Source organism: Nyctibius grandis, chromosome 4 (assembly GCF_013368605.1).
Source record: "Nyctibius grandis isolate bNycGra1 chromosome 4, bNycGra1.pri, whole genome shotgun sequence".
In the NCBI taxonomy this organism is placed as follows: Eukaryota; Metazoa; Chordata; class Aves; order Nyctibiiformes; family Nyctibiidae; genus Nyctibius; species Nyctibius grandis.
In genome coordinates this window covers 49,952,148-49,973,938 of record NC_090661.1, presented here as the reverse complement: position 1 = coordinate 49,973,938, position 21,791 = coordinate 49,952,148, and the positions used below count along the sequence as shown (strand labels likewise).

At 35.5% G+C, this 21,791-nt stretch overlaps 1 protein-coding gene across 1 annotated transcript in view; it reads left to right on the top strand.

Annotated features, from left to right (window-relative positions):
* The window catches only part of CEP128 (centrosomal protein 128), a 127,909-nt gene that overhangs the window by 14,072 nt on the left and 92,046 nt on the right, over positions 1–21,791 (top strand). The window contains 7 exon segments of the mRNA XM_068399239.1: positions 1,332–1,423; positions 2,156–2,228; positions 5,511–5,627; positions 15,413–15,499; positions 17,002–17,076; positions 18,373–18,506; positions 20,259–20,406. Coding sequence (XP_068255340.1) covers positions 1,332–1,423; positions 2,156–2,228; positions 5,511–5,627; positions 15,413–15,499; positions 17,002–17,076; positions 18,373–18,506; positions 20,259–20,406 — 726 coding nt within the window.

Here is a 21,791-nt window from a genome sequence, read left to right as displayed (position 1 = left end):
GCAATGCATACAAAATTCCTAGTTTATATTAGCTATGTAAGCAAATAGCTTTTTTTCCTGTTTTGATGGTAACTGCTGGTTTATTCCTTATTCTTGCTTTTCACTGAGTGAACATGGCTTTACTCAATCATTATCTGTTTTGTAACAAGAGTATAGTGCTTTGAGGAATGATGAACTAGAAGTAATCATTGATCATGACCATAGGTAGAAATTGGGGCAGAGATAAAGCAATACTGCTTAACAAAAGCTGTGTCTTTTTCTTCTTTCTGTAACCACAGTCCCTTTATTTCCATTCTGACTGCTTCTAGCTAAGGTAATTTTCCAGCAGAACGGGCTTTTAACACATTTGAGTGTCTCTCCTTCTTAGGCTGATACATTCTGAAAATATGCTGTGTTTTTCAAAGTCTCTTGGGTCAGGTTGAAATTTCTGGTTAGCTGTACAGGGGGAGATGGTAGTGCCTGTGTCTGAATGTTGAGGGCAGTCAGCTGGGCTGTGGAAGATTCTAGTTTAAGTCTGGGACATAGAACAAGGGGATATTATAAACCAGGGTTTTTCATAATGGTGGTCCTGGGCATTGAGCTGTTGACAGCAGTAGGATGGATTAACTGTCCCTTTTTTATCCCATGAAGGATGGATGACCTATTACTTTTTTTATTTGCTCCCTTAAAAACTTTGACTATAAATTGGGGGCCTGCTGAATGGGGGAAATGTAAGGTTTTATAGAGGAAAAGAGATGTAGTTTGTTTGTGGGTTTTTTTTTTTTTTTTTAAGCTCTGAAAAAAGCCTTGTAGTAGAGTAGGTAGTCTTGGGCAAGGTAAAATACCTTTCCTCCCTACATCATAGTGTTCTGCTTGGTCACTTCTGATTTCATATGCTCTCTTTTTATAGTAAGATATGTAGCTGGGCAGAACTTTATTTCACTTATACTAGCATTTATTATCAGGAAATGTGTCTCTCCTGACATCACCTGTTCAGATCTTTCAATTTGCTTTGCATTAGGTTAAAAAGATGGTGCAGTGTCAAGTAACCAAAATGGCCAAGCTCTGAACCATAGAAGAAAAACATAGTTGGGAAACTTGGTTTAGCAAATAATGTACTGAAAATTAAACTTCTATGAGCAAGTGTCGTGAAGGGTTGATTGAGTTAGGAGCATGCAAGCCTCATCCACTCATCCAGGCTCCTCTGCAATTCATGGAATATTGTTACGTTGTAGGTTATTCTTATCTGCTTAATTTAAAAAAGCGTATATATATGTATATACATATTTTTGGAATATCACAGAAAAAAGGGTTCCGAAGCCTTGGCTTAATTTTTGTACTTTAATTTACAGCTGCATTCTTTCCACCAGTCTCTTCGAGACCTCAGTGGTGAACAAGTTCGCCTAGGAGATGACATCAGTCGTGAGCTTTCAAGAAGAAATAGGTATAAAGAGAATATAACTCCCATGTGAAGAATAGTGTGGAAAATAATTGTTATGCTTTTAAATAATTCTTAAAGTCCTTTTTTCTTTTGTATTTGAAAAAAAAAAATTTGGGGAGAGTGGGGAATTGCACAACATGTAGATGAAAGCAGTGTTATGAACTGCTTGTTCCAAGTCGTCTTGTACAGTATTTATAAAAGTAAATAACACTCATCCATTTTGATTTGTATAGTATATGTGGCTTCTCCCTCCTTTTTTTATGTATGGACAAAATGACAAGGACTTGGGAATTTCTTTTATTACAACTTTGCTCCTTATTTGTTCTTGGTACTGCAGTCTCTTGAGGGCAAGCTCTCCTGCAGGCCATAAAAAGTACATACTGTCTCCAACATATGGTGCTTTGTCTAATAGCAGTAACAGGAATTAGTCCGCTAATTCCTAGTAGGAACTAGCACTATTCAAAAGCACTGTGTAGACGTGTTTATAATTTTGTACTTGTTGACCTGATACTGACCTTTCAAACTAGATGCTGTTATCTTCACTTGAGGAATGGAAATGCTTTCTGTTATGAATTTTCCACTTGAGGCTGGTCTCTAATTATGCTAGGAATGTAGAGGTTGTAGAACAAACTGAAGTAGCAGAAAAATCCAGAAGATTATTGCTGCTTAAAATTATCACAGTTGATACTTAGTTTTTGCACTGTAGAATATTCTTACTTATATTTTTCTATGAAGGACTGATGCTGAATTAAGAAAGACTCTAGAAGAATTGTCTGAAAAGCTCACTGAGTCCCAAAGACAAGAAACGGTGAGTGTGACTGACATGAAAAGGTGATTTATATTAGTATTCTAAGCAGGATGTGGGCTTCTAGTTTAATGTGTGTGTTGGTAATCAGTACCACATACTAGTACGTGTATCTGAACATGATCTTATATAGGCTACCGTAGGTTGTTATAATGTTACCCTTCCATAATGAAATCAGCAAGATAAGTTTTATATTGTATTTCAGGTAGTTGTTTAAAAGTAAAAGTGAATGTCTTAGAAGTGTGTATGTAGTGAATTTTTCTGTTTCAAAATTCAGTCTTGGAGAAAGTTGCTTTTTAACTTTGAACATTGGTTTGAACGCTGTCGTACTTGTTGAAGATACCTTTTGAAAGATACAAGCTTTCCCATGTTATGATGATGAATAATATTGTTTCCTCTTCCTCCCTCCCTCCCTGTCCTTTTCAATCCTTATCATCTGTGAAGCATAATGGGAGGAGTCTCTTTGGGCTGCACTCTTCTGAAAGTTTTGTGACAAATGTAACTAAGGAGGCAGGACAGCCATGATAGTCTTTTTCCAGCAGATACAGGAGGCAAAAAAGAGACTAACTGCAGGCTGTACCACTTAAATATGAGAGAGATCTGCTATTGAGGTGGAAGGCAAGCAGTGTATTGCTGTAGGAACAAGAGAAGCTGAGAATCTCCCCAGTAGTTAGGAGGTGAAAATCCTGTAGGCAGTTTTCAACTATTAAGACTTGAGTGTATGCTCTGGGTAAGTATTAATGTGGTATCAGTATCAACGCTGACTATTCAGAGCAAGTGTTGTGTGTCCTTATGTTCCCATAGGTGATTCATCTTGCCATAAAATTGCGTGAATTGGTACTAAATGCTCTGTCAAGAGCTTTAGTGATGTGTTTGTCACTGATAACAATATTGTTGGCACAGACCACTTGTTGGCACCAGCATACTTAATAATTGTGTTTGTATAAGTTCGTGACTATAGATGAAGTTGGACAGGGATTCAAGAGATTATAGTCTATCAGTACCAGTTATATGCTTGATATGATAGAATCTGTCAGTGGAGGAAGACTTGCCTTGTCAGCCTTCCTAGAAAAATATAACAGGCTGTCTTTGTTAGAATGTTAGCTCTGCTTTCTTCTAATAGGGTGATAGGATAAAATAAGTTTATCTGATAAAGAATTCGTGATACTTGCAAAACTCTTGTATTTTTCTTTTTGTGGCCTACTTGTACTTACTTTTTCTCTTTCATGTACCAGGAAATTAGCAAACTCAGTAAGTTTTAACCAAGATGGTTCTCAAGAAAGCACCTGCTGCAGCTGGCTAAACTACAACTGTTTAATGCCTTTGAATGAGAGGAGCAAACCTTCCTCCTCAGTCCTCTGGAATGCTGGCAGCCACTGTCTTTTCATTAATTAAAGGAAAAAATAGCTCTTTGTGACCACCTATAGTAGGATTTCAAGATTTGAAATTGCATGTTACAACTTTTGACCTGAGAGAAGCAAAAATGAAAGATGTGAAGTGTAACAAGAAAACCTTCTGTAGTTTATTAATGGTAAGGGGAATACCAGAAAAGTGAGTCTCTTAGTTGGGAGAGAACATTATCATCCAACAAAGCTATGAAAGCTGAAGTGTTTAATGACATTCTTTTAGCGAAGACACAAACGCTGCAGTGAGATGGTTTTCATGTATAGGGCTCGTAAGACTTCAGCTGGAATATTCTGCTCATTGCTGCTTATTGTCTTTAGGAAGAACATTGGCCAGGTGGAGAGAAGACCCGAAAGAGGAGAGGAAAAAAAAAGGGGGAAAGATAAAAAAGGCCACTCATTCAAAGACTTCCTTGAAAGGTTAAAACAATTGCTGGGGTTCAATTTGAAGAAGAAATATGCAGTCAGGAAAGATCTAGCCATGTACGATGGATAGTCAAAAAGTGGATATTTAGTGAACTGTTAGCTGGAGTATTTTGTGAATTATTAAAAGTAACACTAAATAGTAATTGTCAAAACAAATACAAACGTTGTGATGTGGTCCTTATTTTTTATGCATTAGTTTTTCATAAGTAATTATTCTGCATTGTGATTGCAGAGCTTTCATAACTTACATGAGAGAGCATGTTTTGACGCAGTCTTTTTTGAGCATCTCCTGATGGTTTTAAGAGAAAATACGAAATACCAAATTGTAAGCTGACTATTCATCTGGCTGCGCAAACAAGAAATGTTTTCAAACTGACGTATTCTGTTGTAAGGAAAAACTGTTTCATTATTTAAACCTGATGTACTCATAAGGCCGAGAATATAAATGTAACCTTAATTATGTTTCTGTTGCTACGCTGTGTAGCTCATGTTAAAATTTTCTATCCACACATATGCCTAGTGCTAGTAGAAGTGTGCTTAATCACTAAAGTACAGATGAGAACTTGTTCCCCTTCACATACATCAGAAACTAGCAGCTGAATGGTGTTTTAAAACTTCCTCTTTTTATCTAAGTACCATTTTGTAAGAGCTATATTGCTTTCTAGTGAATGTTTAAAAGAATCAGTCTTAAAGTAGGGAGGAAATGATACATAAATATTTTCCTTGCTAATCTTCAACTTTAACAATATAAATTTAATTTGCTGCCCACGAGAGGGTGCTGTCTGCTAGCAGCTTGAAATGCAAAAATGAAATAGTTCTGGTATTCTAGTTTAAGGTTGAGTAATTGTGTTTGTGATCCAAATTGCTTTAACAAATAACTAGTGCTATTTGTATTAGTTCATACATAGATTCACAAAATAATGGGAAAAAGTCTTGAAGTGATGTAATTATTTCGTGCTGTTGCAGTCATTCTCATGTACTTAGCTCTTGTTTACTACTTTTCACTCACAGATTTCAGAGTATGAAAAGAGGCAAACGATCGTCTGTTTTACAGACTGGAGATGTGAAAGAAATTACTTTCCAGAGTAATTTCTGTAGCAGTGAAGCTAAGATTTTTTTTTTTTTTTTTATTGTAGCTTCAGGTTAGGCTGCACCAAGCTTGATACAGAGATATTTAGCACTTGAGTAGAACCACAACTGTAGAGAAAAATATGCATGTACATAAAGGAGGATATGGCTAGCAAGATAGCAGCAAGACTCCCTGCTTGAGTACTTCTGGAGTAGTCACTGCTATAAGTCTAGTTATTTTCTATACCATTCTAAATCTTATTTAATAAAAGTTGTATTCCCTTTTCTTTCTGTCCCATACTCTATTTACCTTTTTTGCCATTGTTATATTAATATGTGGTAAAAGACGCACTAATTTCCTACAAGGTGTTGTTTTTTCCTTTTGAAGGTATCAGAACGGGTAGAGAGAAGACTTCAGCAGATAGAACAAGAAATGCGTGCTGAAAGACAGCTCGTAGAAAGGCGCCAGGACCAACTGGGACATATGTCTCTTCAATTACAAGAGGTATGCAAAGGATTAAGTTAGGAATGTATGTAGTGATAGGACGAGGGGTAATGGTTTTAAACTGAAAGGGGGTAGATTTAGATTAGATATAAGGAAGAAATTCTTTACTGTGAGGGTGGTCAGACATTGGAACAGGTTGCCCAGAGAAGCTGTGGATGCCCCCTCCCTAGCAGTGTTTAAGGCCAGGTTGGATGGGGCTTTGAGCAACCTGGTCTAGTGGAATGTGTCCCTGCCCATGGCAGGGGGGTTGGAACTAGATGATCTTTAAGGTCCCTTCCAACCCAAACCATTCTATGAATGTGCCATATTTGTGAGCCTGTATCTGTCAAACTGGCAAAAGGGCCCATATCTTTGGCATGTTCTTTTAACTGTATCAGTCCAGCTCTGTTTGTTTTGATGACAAGATGATAACAAGTACAGTCTCTGTTCTTCATGATACTGTCTTGTATATGTTTAGACCTTTTTTGGTAACTGGTGTAAACAGTCTTTAAAAGAACCCACCCACTGTGCCCTCCCTCAAACCCCAAACAAACAAAATCAAGTCATTAGCTGGGTTGTCTCAATTAAAACATTTTGTTTTCTAAAATGTAAACTTTGCTTGCAGTGAGCAGTTTATTTTTAATATATTTCAACAAGCAATCAAATGCACTGTAGTGGCCAGACAGCTTTTCATTGCTTTTCAAACAGTTTCATTCAACAGTGTCTGATGAAGCACAAAATATTGTTTAGGAGACAAATACAAATGTTTATATTATGAATTAAAACTGGAAACATGTAGTAGCTTTTTTCCTGCTTGTTTTAGGAAATGTATGAAAAATACATCTCTCTCTTTCTGATTTTACTGCTATTTGGAAAATCTGTGTCTTAGGGGGAGTGAGATAAAAAGTTACACTATGTTAAGATATGATTTGCAATGTTGTCTCTAACTACGCAATAGAATACTGTAGTTGAGAAGAAATGTGCAATTCCTTGTTTTTCACTTTTAATATTAGCAACAGTATACATGCTTTTTGGAAGGCAGTTTTATACTGTGCAGTGATATTGAGGAACCTTAATTTAGATTGACGCTTTGTATTTCATGTAAGGCTAGAAACTCTTCAAAGAGGTCATATTTAAGAAGATAAGATGCAGTCCTGATACAGATAAAAAGTAATGTTTATCAGAATGCTTGTAGGGCTTCTGCTACTATTTCAGAAAGAGTTACCATTTCATTTTTCCCCCTATTGATGTCTTAGTGGGTGAAAAGAACTAGAGTGCTTTATTACAGTTATCATTGCTCTGTAATATGCCTACGTCCTTTTCTAGATTCTTTCGTTATGCCTTCAGTCTGGTAGAGGGATGCTTAAGGAAATGAATTGGTGTCATTTGATAGTCTATCTGCAGATTGGAACAATCTTTTTTAATCTTTTTAAAGGGATAATGACTTGTATCTGTAAAGATACATTGACACTGCCATGGTTTCCTTAGAAGGAAAACTTGAATTCAAGTGAATGAATTCAAATGTATTTCAAAGACTTTCTTATGATTGGGTATGTGATCATGAGCCCTCAAGCTGGATACCTCCAAATCGTCCTTCTGGGTGGCTGATCTCAGTCATGACCCTGGATTTCTTGGACTGGACTCTTGTCACTGTATTTGGGAATCCTAATAAAACATAGATTACCCCTGTTGCAATGAGTTATGGATTTTTCAGGAGCTTCTGACCTTTAACATGGAAAATAGAACCTGGTGATGTCAGATGACAAGTATAGAAGGGAGCTTCTTTCAATAGGTATTAGGCAATCTTTCTTTGACAGATTACAGAGGAGTATGGAGACAGTATCACTCTTGAAACACAAACTTCCATTACACTTCTAGTAGCAGCAAACAGAATGTCCTCTTCCTGCTACTGCTTCTCTTGTAGCTGTCTTAACAGCTTGGAGAACATCTTTGTGGCAGAGTTGCAACTTCCTACGTGCCAGATGTCTTTAGACTCCAATATTGCTAAGGTCCTTAGATCTCAGACTCATACTACAAGCTTCCATCCAGCTGTCCCATTTTCCTTCCTCACTGAACATTCATGTTAATTTGTCCTTCTCTAGGTAGAAAACAGTCTCACTTCTGGATGATATTTGTATTTATCAGGAATGGTTCAACATCTCTTGAACAGTTGGCTGAGCTCTTTAGCTCTCACTTTGGCAAACTGGACCCTATTGTGCCCTGCCTTTTCAAAACCACTTGTTTTTGAGAGCAAAATAGTCTGGATCCTGTACACGCTGCCTCTCTGTGTGCTGTCGTCCTGACAGGTTGCTGTGGGGGAAAGCTTTGTGACGAAAGTGACTTCGTTATGGAATATAAATTGTAGAAGAAATAGGAATATGAGAATATCTAAGGAGGCAAAAAGTTTAGAACTGATCTAATCTCAAATTAAAATCAAACAGGAAAAAACGCCAACACCAAAACAGTCTGAGAAGTGGGTGTAGCAGATTTGAGGTTTTACCTTCTGGTTTTTGATTTTTTCCAGATTTTTTTCTTTGTATGTGGTGTTACAGATGAATAGATTCAGTATGGCAAACCAAATAAAATGAATAAAGTAATTTATGACTATGAGGTATTTAAAATTTATGAATATGAATAGTTTAAAGAGGTTGTTATTTCAACAATGTATTTTCAAGCTGAGTAGTAGTTGGCTTCTTGTTGATTTGTTCATGACTTGTATCGATGTTATTGATGTATTTTGCTAAGGTATTTTTTATTTTTCTGTACTATAGACAAAATTAAATTTGGCTTTAAAGATCTGAGCAAAGTTGTTACAAAAACTCAATAGCTTACACCCTTTTTTATGACTTTTAAAAATATCCTATATTTTAAGTAGGCAATTTCAGCAAAGCCTACAAGATAATTTTTAAAAAAAAAAAAAAGAAAATAATAAAATTTCTGATAAGAATCATTGGATTTTGTGTAAAATGTCTGATGTCATTTAACTTTTTTCTTACTGATCACCCATCGCTTGGTAGTAGCATTTGTCACAAAGATTGCTTGATAGGTGAGAGAATTTTCAAGAACAGAGATTCTCAGAGACTCCAGTGTGGTAGATTACTTCTTAACTGCCTTACAGTTGAAGTGTGACTACATTGTACATTGAGAACAGCAACTTCTTAACATGATATATGAAACTGCTGGTTTTCTTTCTTATTGTGAAATATGTTCTTTCATGCTGCTTTGATACTCAGCTATTGTAGATGCTATTCTCAAGTCTGCAAGAGTCTCATCAGTGCACTCCTTTGATCTCTCATGGGATATACAGAATGGTGCTGAGGACCGGCTACGAAAAAAGTGGATCTCTTAATTCAGTACATCCGTACAAGTGTGTACTCACTCAAGGATTATTAGGGAACATTGTAGATGAAAATACTCTTAATGAACACAATCAACCTAGGGAGAGGCTAGTTGCTTTTTTCTGCAGCTTGGCTTTTTAATCAGCTGTTCCTCTTGTGGTGGCTTATATTTGGTCTGAAGTATCAGGAGTATCAGAAGCAGCAGCAAAGATGCTTTCCAGTAAATAAGATGTCCTCCACTTGAGGACATGAACACACTGAGCCAGTAAACTCTAATAAATATCTGTGCTGGTTCTCTGCAAGAAAGCTTGGAGATGATGGTAGCAATTTAGGTTTCATTTTTGTAATTTTCTTTAATGACGCTTGCTGCAATAATAATGCTAACCTGGGTACTGATGGTCTTGGAATTTTTTGGTCCCTACTCCATTTGGAGTGGAGTGCTTGGATTCACCCATGTAACTACTTGTGGGCAGTCCCTTAAGAACAGAATGTTGCTTAACACTAACCTGAATTGCATTGAGGAGTGATAGCCATTTGCCCAGTTGCCTCTTGTCTTCCATTGCCCATCATCTTCTGTTGCCCCTTTCTTTTAATAACTCTGGGATTGAGGGCTGTGAGGACATGGTCCTCCATTAATACAAATACAACATGTTGAAGGAGAGGGAAGGATAGACATGCCTCCTGCAGATACCAATTAGGAGAGAAAGCTTTCCATCTGAGAGCTTGAAGTGCATGTGGACAGTATGTTCTGAGGAATGTATTACGAAGTAGTCTTTATAACATATAAATGTTCCTCAGGCATGGTATGTATCTCTGTAGCTTAAGTTGCTGTATGTTAGAAAGAATGTATTTGAATCGCTTTGTGTACTTTTGCATACCCTAGTGAGAATAAAGTAAATAACTAAATATTTTGCTGTAATTGTTATTTGGATGAAGCGTGTTTCTACATAATTTTTAAGAACTTTTTACTTTGTTGTTCTGTTTCTTGTCCTTTGTTATATGAGTTATGAGTTAGAAGGACTCTTAGCTCAGTCAGTGGCCTCAGTCTTGTGGTGAGCATTGTGTAGATGTAATGTTCTATTAAAGTCTTTTTCTGTCCTCTTTTATTTCTCCAAGATACTTCCCAAGTAACATTACTGAAAGGGAGGGTAGGGTTTGGACTGAGTTCTGAAATCTTGTCATTTAATACGGCCTGAATGTCTTACAAAGAAATGCTATTTAAAGCATTTGTGGCTATTTAATGAGACAATTTTTTCATTAGTTTGCCTGTTAAATATTTCAAACCAAACAAAATCAAACTGACTTTTGGATTTGATCAGTAGTTGCTTTAATTAAGAAATCTTGTGAGGTTTAAATGTTAATAGTTATTTTTAAGGAAAGTGCAGTGCCCATAACTGACCACTACTTGTCAGTGTTTTACCATCTTAAGAGAATCATCTTGCTAAATCTCAATTATTAAATTATATATTTTCAGGGTCTAACTGAACATGACGATACATTTGTTTTGGTCTTTCTCTTGTCTGTCTTGTCTTTCTGTCTGTCTTTTTTTTATGATGTGCAAACATTTTATTTGTATTGCACTATTATTGTAATCGTAGACCGATTATTAATGAAGATGATATCTTGTTGTATACTGACCATAAAGAAAGCTTGAGATATAAAACTTTTCATCTTTAACATCTAAATTTGCATTATTGTTTTGAGTCTGTAGTCTGTGTGTGCTGTGTATAGGTGGATAGAAATTATTTTCTCTACACTTTTATGTATCTTTTAACTTAAGTGTGTATTGGTGTGTTTAAACACTGCTTAAACAGCAATTATTGCAAATTAGAAAATTACAATTAGCAAACAGATATTCATGTAAATTATACATATTTGCTTTCTTCTATATTCCTAATACAAATGTGTTTCTGATTAGAAAGGAGAACAAATATGCTCATCTTGCCAGAGCTACTGACACATATATATGGGTTGCTTTAACAAAATACATTTGTTGTGTACACTAAAACTCTTTTGAGATTCTTCAGTGCTTTATTTTGAACATGACACCATCACCTTGTACTGTTTGTTTGCGTTTATGCATCCATTTTCTAAAACAAGTTCATACATCATTCTTAAAAATGGACTTTAAACAGCCTTTATATGTATTGGATGTCCTGGATGGCTTTACTAATTCCTGTGACTGGCTTCCTGGATTTTGGTGAAATGAGTCCATGTGTTCATGCTTTGCATGCTTTAGGTGAACAGAATCATCATAGAACACTTTGAACCCACTGACTATGGTAAGGCAATTACTATAGTTATGTCTTAAGCTAATAACTTGGATAGGCCAGGAAGCATTTTGTCCCTTTTTCTTCATGCGCTGGGTACTTAGATTCTATTTGCCTCCCACCGCACATGCTGAGAAGTGCAAGAGGCTGGTGGACTTTCAACAGGGTGGGGTGGACTGACAGTCAAAAGCATTATTGAAAATTCTATTTTTGCATGTCTTTTATCTCTGATCTTTTTAGAGAAACATAAACTTGATCTGTGCTCTGGGCCATCTGGATGTTTTAATGCATTGTTGATACTTGCCCCTTGGCTCTGTGCTATACCACCTGTGGCTAATTGTTTCTGTTTTGATTGTAGTTTGAATCTGACTCTGTCTTGGAACACGAGTAAGTCTCATACATATCTGTCACTAAAGTATCTAGGCAGTCTGTCTTTAAATGCCTGGCTGGTATGTCTAGGTAGCATACTGGGACCCATGCTAGCTGCTGATGTAGCAAGTTAGGGAAAGAATTTTCACTGAGATTAGGATGTGGTACATTTTTGCCTTATTTTAAAATATAGCATGAGGTTAGTCTGCTTGTGTATTTCTGCTAGTATGAATAACAGTCTCACTTTGAAAGAATAAATTTCAGTTTGTGATCTGTGCATTACTTTCAAATAATCTGGTTTTATTTAAAAAAACAAAAGCAAACAAAACCCAGAACCCAAACTCTGAGAAAAGTTAGTAGGCTTAAATTGCAGTAAAAGTTATGACTCACTATTGAAAGATTTTCATAAATTGGAAAGACTGAGAACTGTTGTTACAGAGGTCTCCACATAGTTTTCCCCATATATAAGAAAAAAATATATGTCTAGCAGGGAGTAAATTATTTTATCTATTTGAAGTTTTGGGGTTTGATATACTGTATATGGATGAGGTATGCTGAACTGGGGTATAGCTTATATATAGAGAGAGAATATATATAAAAAATATATTCTAATACTGTCTTATGCTAGTGAACTCTTTAAAAAGACCTGTAAGAATTTCTCTACCGGGTCAAATCAAAAGTTCACCTAGCCTGTCAGGGGCAAGAGGCAGGCAGTGTAACATCTAGCTGCTCCATCCCAAAACCATGCTGTGAAGACCTCTTTACATGGAAGTTCTCTGCTTCCTTGTGGCCTCTTCCATGCCTGCCTTATCAACCTCCTTGTCAGCCTCCTTCTGGCCAACCTGAACAATAATGCTTTCAAGAGGAGGATCTTGGTGGGGGAATCCTAATGACTATAGGCCTGTTGCCATTCCTTGGTGCTTCAGCATTGCCAGACAGAGCTCTCATGGGCAGCATCTGTCTGCTGCTTGGGAACCATCACGGAGGAGCGTGGGTTGGAACTGCTGTCCTCAGAATCCCCTTCCTAGTTCCTATTTTTGACCGTTTGACTCCCCCAATGCCTTCTTTGGAAACAGCAATGAAATCAAAGAATCAGTTGGATCATACATGTTGAGTTTTTTTTTTTTTTCTTTAGCCCTTCCTTTCCCAAGAGAAACCTTACACAGAGAAGCCTTTAGTGGAGAAAAAAAACAAGAGTGGCACAAACCAGTGAGAAGGAATTATTTTAAAAGGAGTACAAGAAGGAGGGAAAATACAGAATTAACTTTTACCTATGTAGTTTTGGAATCACCAGTAACAGCTGATGCTTGCCTGGCTGTGGATGACCAGATGTTTCTATTTCTTAATGACATTTTGATTGGTTAACTGATAGTCTACGTAGCACCTACTGGAAAATTGCATGTTTCACAGTTGAAGCAGTGCACATGTGGTATGTTTAATTTATTGTAACATCACATTATTTTTGTAGTATTTTAATTCTGATGTATGTATAAACTGTTTTTTTTTCTTAAAAATAAAATGATTATGGGCTATTTTTACAATATAAAGAAAATAAAACTGAACATCATATTTGTAGTATCAGTGGTAGGAAAGTCTGCCTTTTTATTTGAAGTTATTGCTATTTAATAGCATAAATATAATTCAATGATCCTGATAAGTTGAAATGGCTTATTAATTTCTGTGGTTTCTTCTGGGAATTAGGATGTATTACTGATGCAGAGACATACTTTTTGCCTTCAGTAGGAAAATCTTTGAAAATTTTCCTAGTATTTCTAATTCCAGCCCAGCTTTAACATTTTCCTTATGATGCTAACATCTCTAGCAAAATCTGCACATGAAAGCATACATTTTTGGTCCTATACTAATTTTTAATTCAGTGCCGAAAATAAGGTTGACAAACAGTTGACTGTATATAACAGAGCTTCTAAGTTTACTAGTGAAAATGAAGCTCAGTTGCAGTTAGTAGACATCATATATCCCTAGTAGACTGTTCTGAACTGGTACTTCTAGTCATTAAAGAAACCCCAAAACCTCGTGCAATAATGGCTTTAGCTGAAGCGATCATCTTTGCATTTTGTGCATGTAGCTTTTTGGGAGTTTTCCCCTAGAGTCTTTTTGAGTAAAATGGGAGTGTGTAAGGTCTGTGTGCAGACTGGAATGATAGATTTGAATCTGTACTGAATACTTAGAGAAGTATCTTAAATTTGTTACAGTCTTACAGTATCTGTTTATGAATCAGTAAGATTAAAAGTGTAATTCTTTATGTAGCATAATATTTTCAGTGGCATAATTATGATTAATATCTTCCACAATCTCAGTTTTTAGTGTAAACTCTTCAAGCAGGAGAGTAGTCTAAACTATACTGAAACCCTTATGTTTCCTGAGGTGAGGATATAAGACTGAGATAAATGTATCAATGCATTTATTTTCTCCACAAAGCTACTTTTAAAAGCAAAACTTCCAAAGCTGAATGCCTGGCTTCACTGAGGTTGTTTAATAACTTGCCTTCTGTTTTCATACAGTGAAATCGTTCCCAGGTATACAGTGAAGAGAAAATGTTCAAAAACTGAATTCAATTGCACTGATTGTAGGGGCACATTTCAGGGATATTTGTGTAAGGATATATTCCTTTAAAATGTAAAATAAAAATGCTGCTTGGGAAGAACAGACTGGGAAAACCACATTTCTTTCTGGACAGACTCCGTGTTTCTGTTGTTGTTCTGTTGTAGTTTTGGCAAGTAATGGTGATAGGAATAGATGTACTTATGCTTCATGATATTGGATGAAAGTAAAAGGTGCGTGCTAAGGTATTGGTTTGTAGCTAGGGTGAAAACTGCTTGGTCATGTTGCGCAGCAAAGAAACAAGATTTATTAACAGAGTTACTCAAATTCACAGCAAATTCTGTCAGTATGGCTAGTGATCTCTCTCAGCTGGTGTTCCTAAGTGATATTTAAGGTGAGCCAATGACATAATGTCTTGAGATACACAACCCAAGTTTGGCTATGTTGCAAATTGTATGTGTCATTAATGTCTGTGCAATGGTTCTCTCAATGTCAAATGCATTCCTTTGCCAGTGATTGGCTGTGTTCTTCAAATGCTGTTGGTTTGCAGAGGGAAAAGTTTTTTGAAATTGTTATTCGAGGCAATTTTATTTTTGTAAGATGCTTTAGAAAATGTACATAAGTGTTTTTAGATACTTAAGTTTGAGGTGGGGGTGGACAGGAAAAGCCCCATGGATTTATTTTTTTTTTTTTAAAGTAGGGCACATCAATGTCAGTAATGTTTGAGGAAAGTTTCAGTTGATTTTATCTTAATACTGCGATTCTACTCATCTGTCCAGATTCAGTAAAAATAACTTTTTCCTTTTTATGGCTTCCAACGCAACCTTATGGTATTGTTTTCCTTACTACAGTGCATTGTATTTCATATCGTGCGTATGTTATATTAGAGAATATATTCTTTTCATATGATATGTTCGTAGTTTATCTGTAGGGGATCTCTTGAGCCTCTTAGATCTTCATCTCAAAAGTGTTTGGGTCAGCCTTGAGCATCTGGAGCTCTATACATCGGAAGGATGTTAGTGCTAGTTTTGACTTTGTATTTGGCCCTGTTCTGTGCATGGGTGTGTTTATGTATGCACAGACTTATATTTATTTTTTCATAACAATATACATTGGTTCCACATGGAAATATTAGACATAGACAGAAAACATTTGTCTAGATCTTCTTTCTTAAATATATCAGGAGATTCTTTCATTTTAACAGACTTACAATAAGACTTCTGTAACTTCTATAATGAAGTTCACAATATATTGTTCCCCTCTAAAGGCTTTAAGGAAGCAAGGTGCTAAAGCAAATGAAACAGAAGAACTCATGAAAAATAAACTTGTGAAATATGAAAGTGAAAAGAACCAAGTAAGACTTAATTTTCTCCTTTCTTGTTTTGTTTTAAATAAGTGTATAATGTCATATGTTACATATATGCTTCCTTTTTCAGAGAAGGCAGCAGGATAAAACTTTCTTTACTCTTTAAGATAACAAGGGTTTGGTGTTTGTTTTTTTTTTTTTCTGCCAGAAGCACTGTGAATATACCTATGCTGAACTTCTATCTTTCCTTCAAAGCTTTTCAGTTAATGTGTTATTTCTAACGACTCTTCCATCCTGCTAGGCAGACAAGTTCATACCTTGGGGATTATCCTTCATTTCTTTCTCTGATTTGTCTCTGAATTTATACATAGTCTGCTGTTGCTTATTTGCAGCAGCTCAAAGATGCAGCTTTTTTTCATCCCTGCAACTAACGCGTGCTAGTTATTTTGCATCGTAGTTATTAATTACTCTTACTGAACTATGTGTTGCCATATTGCTCTCTTCCTGTTCACAGAAAACAGGAATTATTTCTGTTCTGGCAGGATTCTAGGGCCATATTACACTTTTTCTAGCTTTTGTCCTTTTACATTGAGTTTAGTCTTTTTTTTGTCAATACTTTCAAAGTTATACCCCTTTATGCTGAACCATCTATGTAGTGTTTTATGTTATATTACTCTCTCCATTCCATTAATGCTTGTCCTGTTTGCTCTGCCCATTTGCCAGCCTCTCAACATTCTCTTTAAGATTACTATGTCTGCAATTACAGTTTCCGCTGTCAAAAACTATATTTATTTCCATGTGGATCTTTGTGATCTTTGAACTGTTTACGGTAGAAGTCAGAAAATCTATTATAGCTTTTTTTCTCTCTTTTTTTTCTAAATGGTCATCAGTTTGCTGGCTATTTCTGATTAAACATTTTAAAATTCCCTTAATATTACGTTTTTAGGAAAAATTCTAATTGTAAGAAATTCTAGGCACTTCAGTCTTTCAGTCGTCTTGTTTCCAGAATAATTCAAATACATCTTCTTGCACAACACAGAAAAAGCACAGAATTTACCAGTTACCAGTTCTACCAATGCATATAATCTTTAACACTTTCATGAATCAACTGTGTAACAAAGGTGGCTTCAAATGTTAAGTCATTGTTAATTTTAATTTGAGTTTGAAAGTATGTTTCAAATCCAGGGACACTGTTTTTGAAACCTTTAAAGTTTATCTTCCTTTCTTTTACTTTTAACCTAGTAAAAATTTGCTTTCATGCTTTTTTGTTTTGGATTATATATACCACTTTGTATCTTCATGTGATAAGAATATTATACAAAAATTATAGACTGTAAGTTAAATCTCGATGTACTAAATCCTCGCTGTATTTATTTAAAATACAAGTGAAAGTTTGCTTTAAAATATTGGACAAATAAGAAAATTGTGTATATTATACCTCATTTCAAATAGATGCTTGTGTTGATTAATTTGTGCTAGAATTAAGTAGTTAAAATACGCTTTTGTACTATGATGCACACATTGCTTTTCTTCATCTTCTGTATTGAAAGCTTGAGCAGGAATTGGAGCAGTCCCGGAAAAAGTTGAAAGAATCAGCAGGCAGTAGAGAAGCTCTTTTGCATCAGGTAACTGCTTTGGTGTGGTGAAAATCCTAAAGTTTTCGTATTAGGCTGTGTCTGATTAGGCTGTCTTTTCCTTAATCTTCCTATCTCATACTCTGGTAACATTGTTTTGGGAAGGGAAGACGGAGATGCAGAAAGACAGGTTTATGAGTCTAAAATATGTGGACTGAGCTCTTGTACTTTTTCTGCTTTCCAAACTTTTATGTATGTATGTTCGTAGATAATAATTATAGTAGTGGTAGTAGTTATGGTACTTTTTAAGTACATAAACACATTATTGGTTACTGCCCTTCATCGTATGCTTTAGAACAACTTCTATATTAGTAATTATTGTTATGCAAAGTGCATGCTATAATTGGTGCATGCCGTAACTGGTGAATTCAGATAAACCAATGACCAAGAAGTATTTGCTGTATTGTATACTAACATGTGATAAAAATATATATTAAAAAAAAACACCTGAAAAACTATCTAAAGGGTGCTCTAAACGATACCTATTGATGCACATATAATTAAATCTAAAAGTTGCAGGAACCTGGATTATGGCTTTAGAAAAGTGTACTTTCTCTTAAATGTCTCTAATCCTTCCTTCTTTCAGAGGAGCTGAGGATAAAGATTTAAATAAATAGGGAGAGGGCAGTTGGCATGCTTCTCTGTTGACATTAGTTGTTTGACGTGTGTATCTAGCAGAAGTTTGAGTTGGCTGTATTACTGGTTTGAATTTAACTCAATGTGCGTGGAATATAGTGCTATATCACATAGAGGTAATATGGGTTAGAGCTTTTTTCCTTCAATTCAATTTTAGCATGTCATATTTTCTTTATTTTCCCTTACACAATGTCATCTTTGTAAGTGCTAGACTGTATAAGATAGAAAAGAAAAATGTAAAAAGCCCCTATGTTTCTTAAGAATAAGTACATTGTATTTTTAATGAGTAGAATTTAAATAAAATATATTGCGTATTAACTTTTGCATAGATATTTTCACTAGCAATGTAAAAAGATAATTACAACATATTAAATGGTAGGGGTTTTTTTTGGTCTAGAGACGTTAATGCTCATCTGTGGTCAACATGACAAATTAAAATGTTTCCTTCAATTTAGAATAATCACTTTGTGGCCTATAATTAGGAAGTAATTTGTCTTTTTGTTTACCATCTGCAGTACTCTTGAGATTTATTTATAAATATTACTTGCGTATAGTCTTTTTTGGTTTTTGTAGTGTTTAATAAAAAAGTACGCTATTTACTTTTTCATTCTGTTTTTCATTAAACATTTGGTACTTGTACATGCATTTTAGATTGAGGATCTTCGTTCCCAACTTTTGAGAGCAGAAGGCCGTGTAGAGTTGCAACATCAAATTTCACATGTTGATATGCACCGCCAGAGCTACCAGGATGTACAAGATGATGAAAGGAGAATCAGAACAGGTACAACTCTCAAATTTTGCATTAGAGGCCTGCAAATTAGTTAGTTAACCTGGACATTAATTCTGTCTTTGAGTTTCAGTCAAATTCTTCTACTGTTTCAACAAAACCAGGCATTTAACTCTTCAGCTTTAAGTTAATAAATACTGGCACCTGAATATTAACAAATACATAGCAATGAGAGTTAAAATTTAGGAAAAAAACCCATGATTTGCATGGTTAAAACAAATGAAGATTATTGGAGACAATTTCAGTGAGGTGGATAGTGTTTATACAGAAGAAAAACATTTGAAATATTTTTAAATAATAATTTTTCTGAAACTTTGCATTTCTGTCCATTTGCAGTTTAAATTCTGCCATCTTGAAAATCATAGCAAAAGTCATTTACATAGCTGGTTAATAAGACTGATGAATTTCTGGTAGAATTTCTAAGGGGTAACAACATGTTCCAGAGAGGTTAAGAAAATTTTCCAGTATGATGCAGTCAGGGCTTCTGTTTGCAGCATGTTAGAATTTGAGGTGGAATTTAGAAGAAAAATATTTTAAACAATTTCAAGATATAATTGCATACTAAATTACTGCTTTAACAAGGTCTTTGCTACGTTGTTAGTTATCTATCTGTATTTAAACTTTTCAAATATAATCAAAAAGGCATTAGAGCAAGTCTTTCTCCTTATTGACGTGGAAATGTATCACTCAAGATAATAGAGGAGTAGTGACTCCAAGTCCAGTGTCTCTGTGAATGTTTAATTGGTTTGGTTAATGACTTCTTTTTATATTTTCATACTTCAGCTACTGAATTATCTTGATTATTAATATAGGAGTCTGACTCCCTCTTTTACAAATCTCATACAGAACACTGGAAATGGCTAGTTTTTGTACATGGCTTAGCTTCAGAAATGTAACACAAAATAGTAATTTTAATAGTTTTTCTCCAGTCATGTTAATGTATCTGCTTAAAAGTGAATATATTTGAAACTATATGCCTTTCATGTTAATGAAAGCGTATTTTAATTTTTCAATTAGTCTTATAATTATAAATCAAAACTGTTGTAAAAATATGAAGAAAATTTAAAAAAATGTACTGGAGCTATTAAGATATACACATATATTTATATAATTTATGCAGTTGTGTTTCTCCTTACTGTGTTATTTCTGTTTCTTCAAAGATGCATGGGAAGAATAGAAATGGAGATTTTCTTTGCCTCTAGTAGTTGTTTATGACTAAAGACTTTTGAATTTCCGGTTGAGGAAATTTACAGCTTACTCTCATCAAGAACTTGTATTGTAGTTGTAGGGTTCAGACATAAAATTCACAGATAGTGTGACTTTCAGATCAGGAGGTATTGCTCTGGTGGGATAAAATCTTGGCCTTGAAGTTTGTGGCCAAGTCTCATTTATACCAGAATTTCCCCATAGTTTCTTCTGTCTTATTTTATTGAGTTTTGGTTTTTGGTTTTTGGGTCGTTTTTTGTTTGGGTTTTTTTTTTTTTGTTTTGTTGTTTTTTCTGGGGGGGGTGGGGAAAACCCCCATAAAATGAGTGGATAAACAGAAATACTGTCTCATTCAGTAAAAGGTTATGATATAGGTATAGCCATTTTTCACAGATACTTTGATTAAAATAAATAGTTGTAGAATAGTCTCAAGTAGAGAAGAAAGTTGCCTAACGATAAATGAGAAAAAAATAATTTACCACAAGTCGGTGCTTCTACTGAGCCTATTGTTCTGTTCTCACTATTTTATAGTAACTGAGAGATATGAGAGAGAGAAGCAAGAACTGGAGAAACATATTTTAGAGCTTAAAGCAAAGCTGAGTCATAATGCTGTGATGTCAGAGGTAGAAGAACTAAAGAGATGCATAGAGTGTAAGGACAAGGAGAAAGCACAGCTTGTAATGCACATACAGGTAAGTTGGAAAAGGTATTTGATATTGCCCATGAATTCATGGTTTGGATTACTTCTCTGTCCCATGTACAAAGAAAAGGTGATCTGATTTTATCAGCAGTTACCACTAATAATGGTTTCTGGAATTACTTTTATAAGTTAGTATTTACTTACTTATTCCCCATTACATCATGCTTCAGAACTAGCAATTAGATGCAATACAATAATATAAATATTATATTAATAAGTATTAGCATTCTTATTTATGGTAAACACATACTATTGAAAGTTATTCTCTGTGAAAAGAATAACAGCAGTCTCTGGCACTGGAATTTTAGTTAGACTTCTATCTTGAACATGAAATGAGATGTAAGGAGGCAGTAGCCTTTTTATTTAAGACAGGAGATTTCTGTACTTTTGGATCTTGTCTAGATTTGTAATTGGTAGCAAGATCCCTGAACAGTAACTGTTTTCTACTGTCTTTCATGACTGTCAGGAGAAATGAGGCTATTTTCAAAACCCTATGTGAGATTTCAGTAGTCAAGTACTTTGCATTTGTTGTACTTGTATTTGGGCATTCAGTAAACCAGGAATTTTGTGTTTTGGGTTTATTTTTCTGTTCAGTTTACTTCTGCTGCTGTTTTCCCTTGTCAACTTCTGTGCTGACTTAAATGAATCTAATACATAAAATTACATTTGGAAAAAAATTGCTATCTCAAAGTAAGTTCCTACATGCTTGTCATGGTTTAAAGCTGGGCTAGCTATTAAACTGGGGGCAGACGCTCTCTATTAACCCTCCTTCCCCCCTCAAGAAGGGGACAGGAAAGGGAAAAGGGAGAGAGACTTATGGGTTGATAAGGTAAAACAGTTTTAATAAACTATAATAATGAAAAAGAGTATAATAATAATAATGGAAATAATTAAATATATACAAATATATACAAAACCAAGATCGAGCTCCCCCGACGTCGGTCGCGTCACCACCGGCACTGCAGGGCAGGCTCCGGGAAGGCCCAGGCTGGGCCCAGCGACGGACGGGAACCGGATTCAGGGATGCACGGATCGGGATCGGGGGCAGCAGGAAAACGGACAGAGTCCTCTTCGGACACCGACCATAGCAGAAGGGGGCGAGACCCTAGTGATCCTCCTGCTTTATACTGAGAATGACGTGTATGGGATGGAATACCTCGTTGGTCAATTTTGGGTCACCTGCCCTGTCCGCTCCCCCCTGCAGCTGCGAGCCCCCTTTGGCTCTTCACTCGTTATCAGTGAGGAATTTAGCAGTGACCTTGGTTTCTCTAAGAATAAGTAGAGCAAGAGCCTTTCTGCATAACATCCCTACTGGTGCCTCAGTGATAACTATAAACTTCGAGCGTTATCAGTCCTGGAAGCAGAGACTGTCTGCAA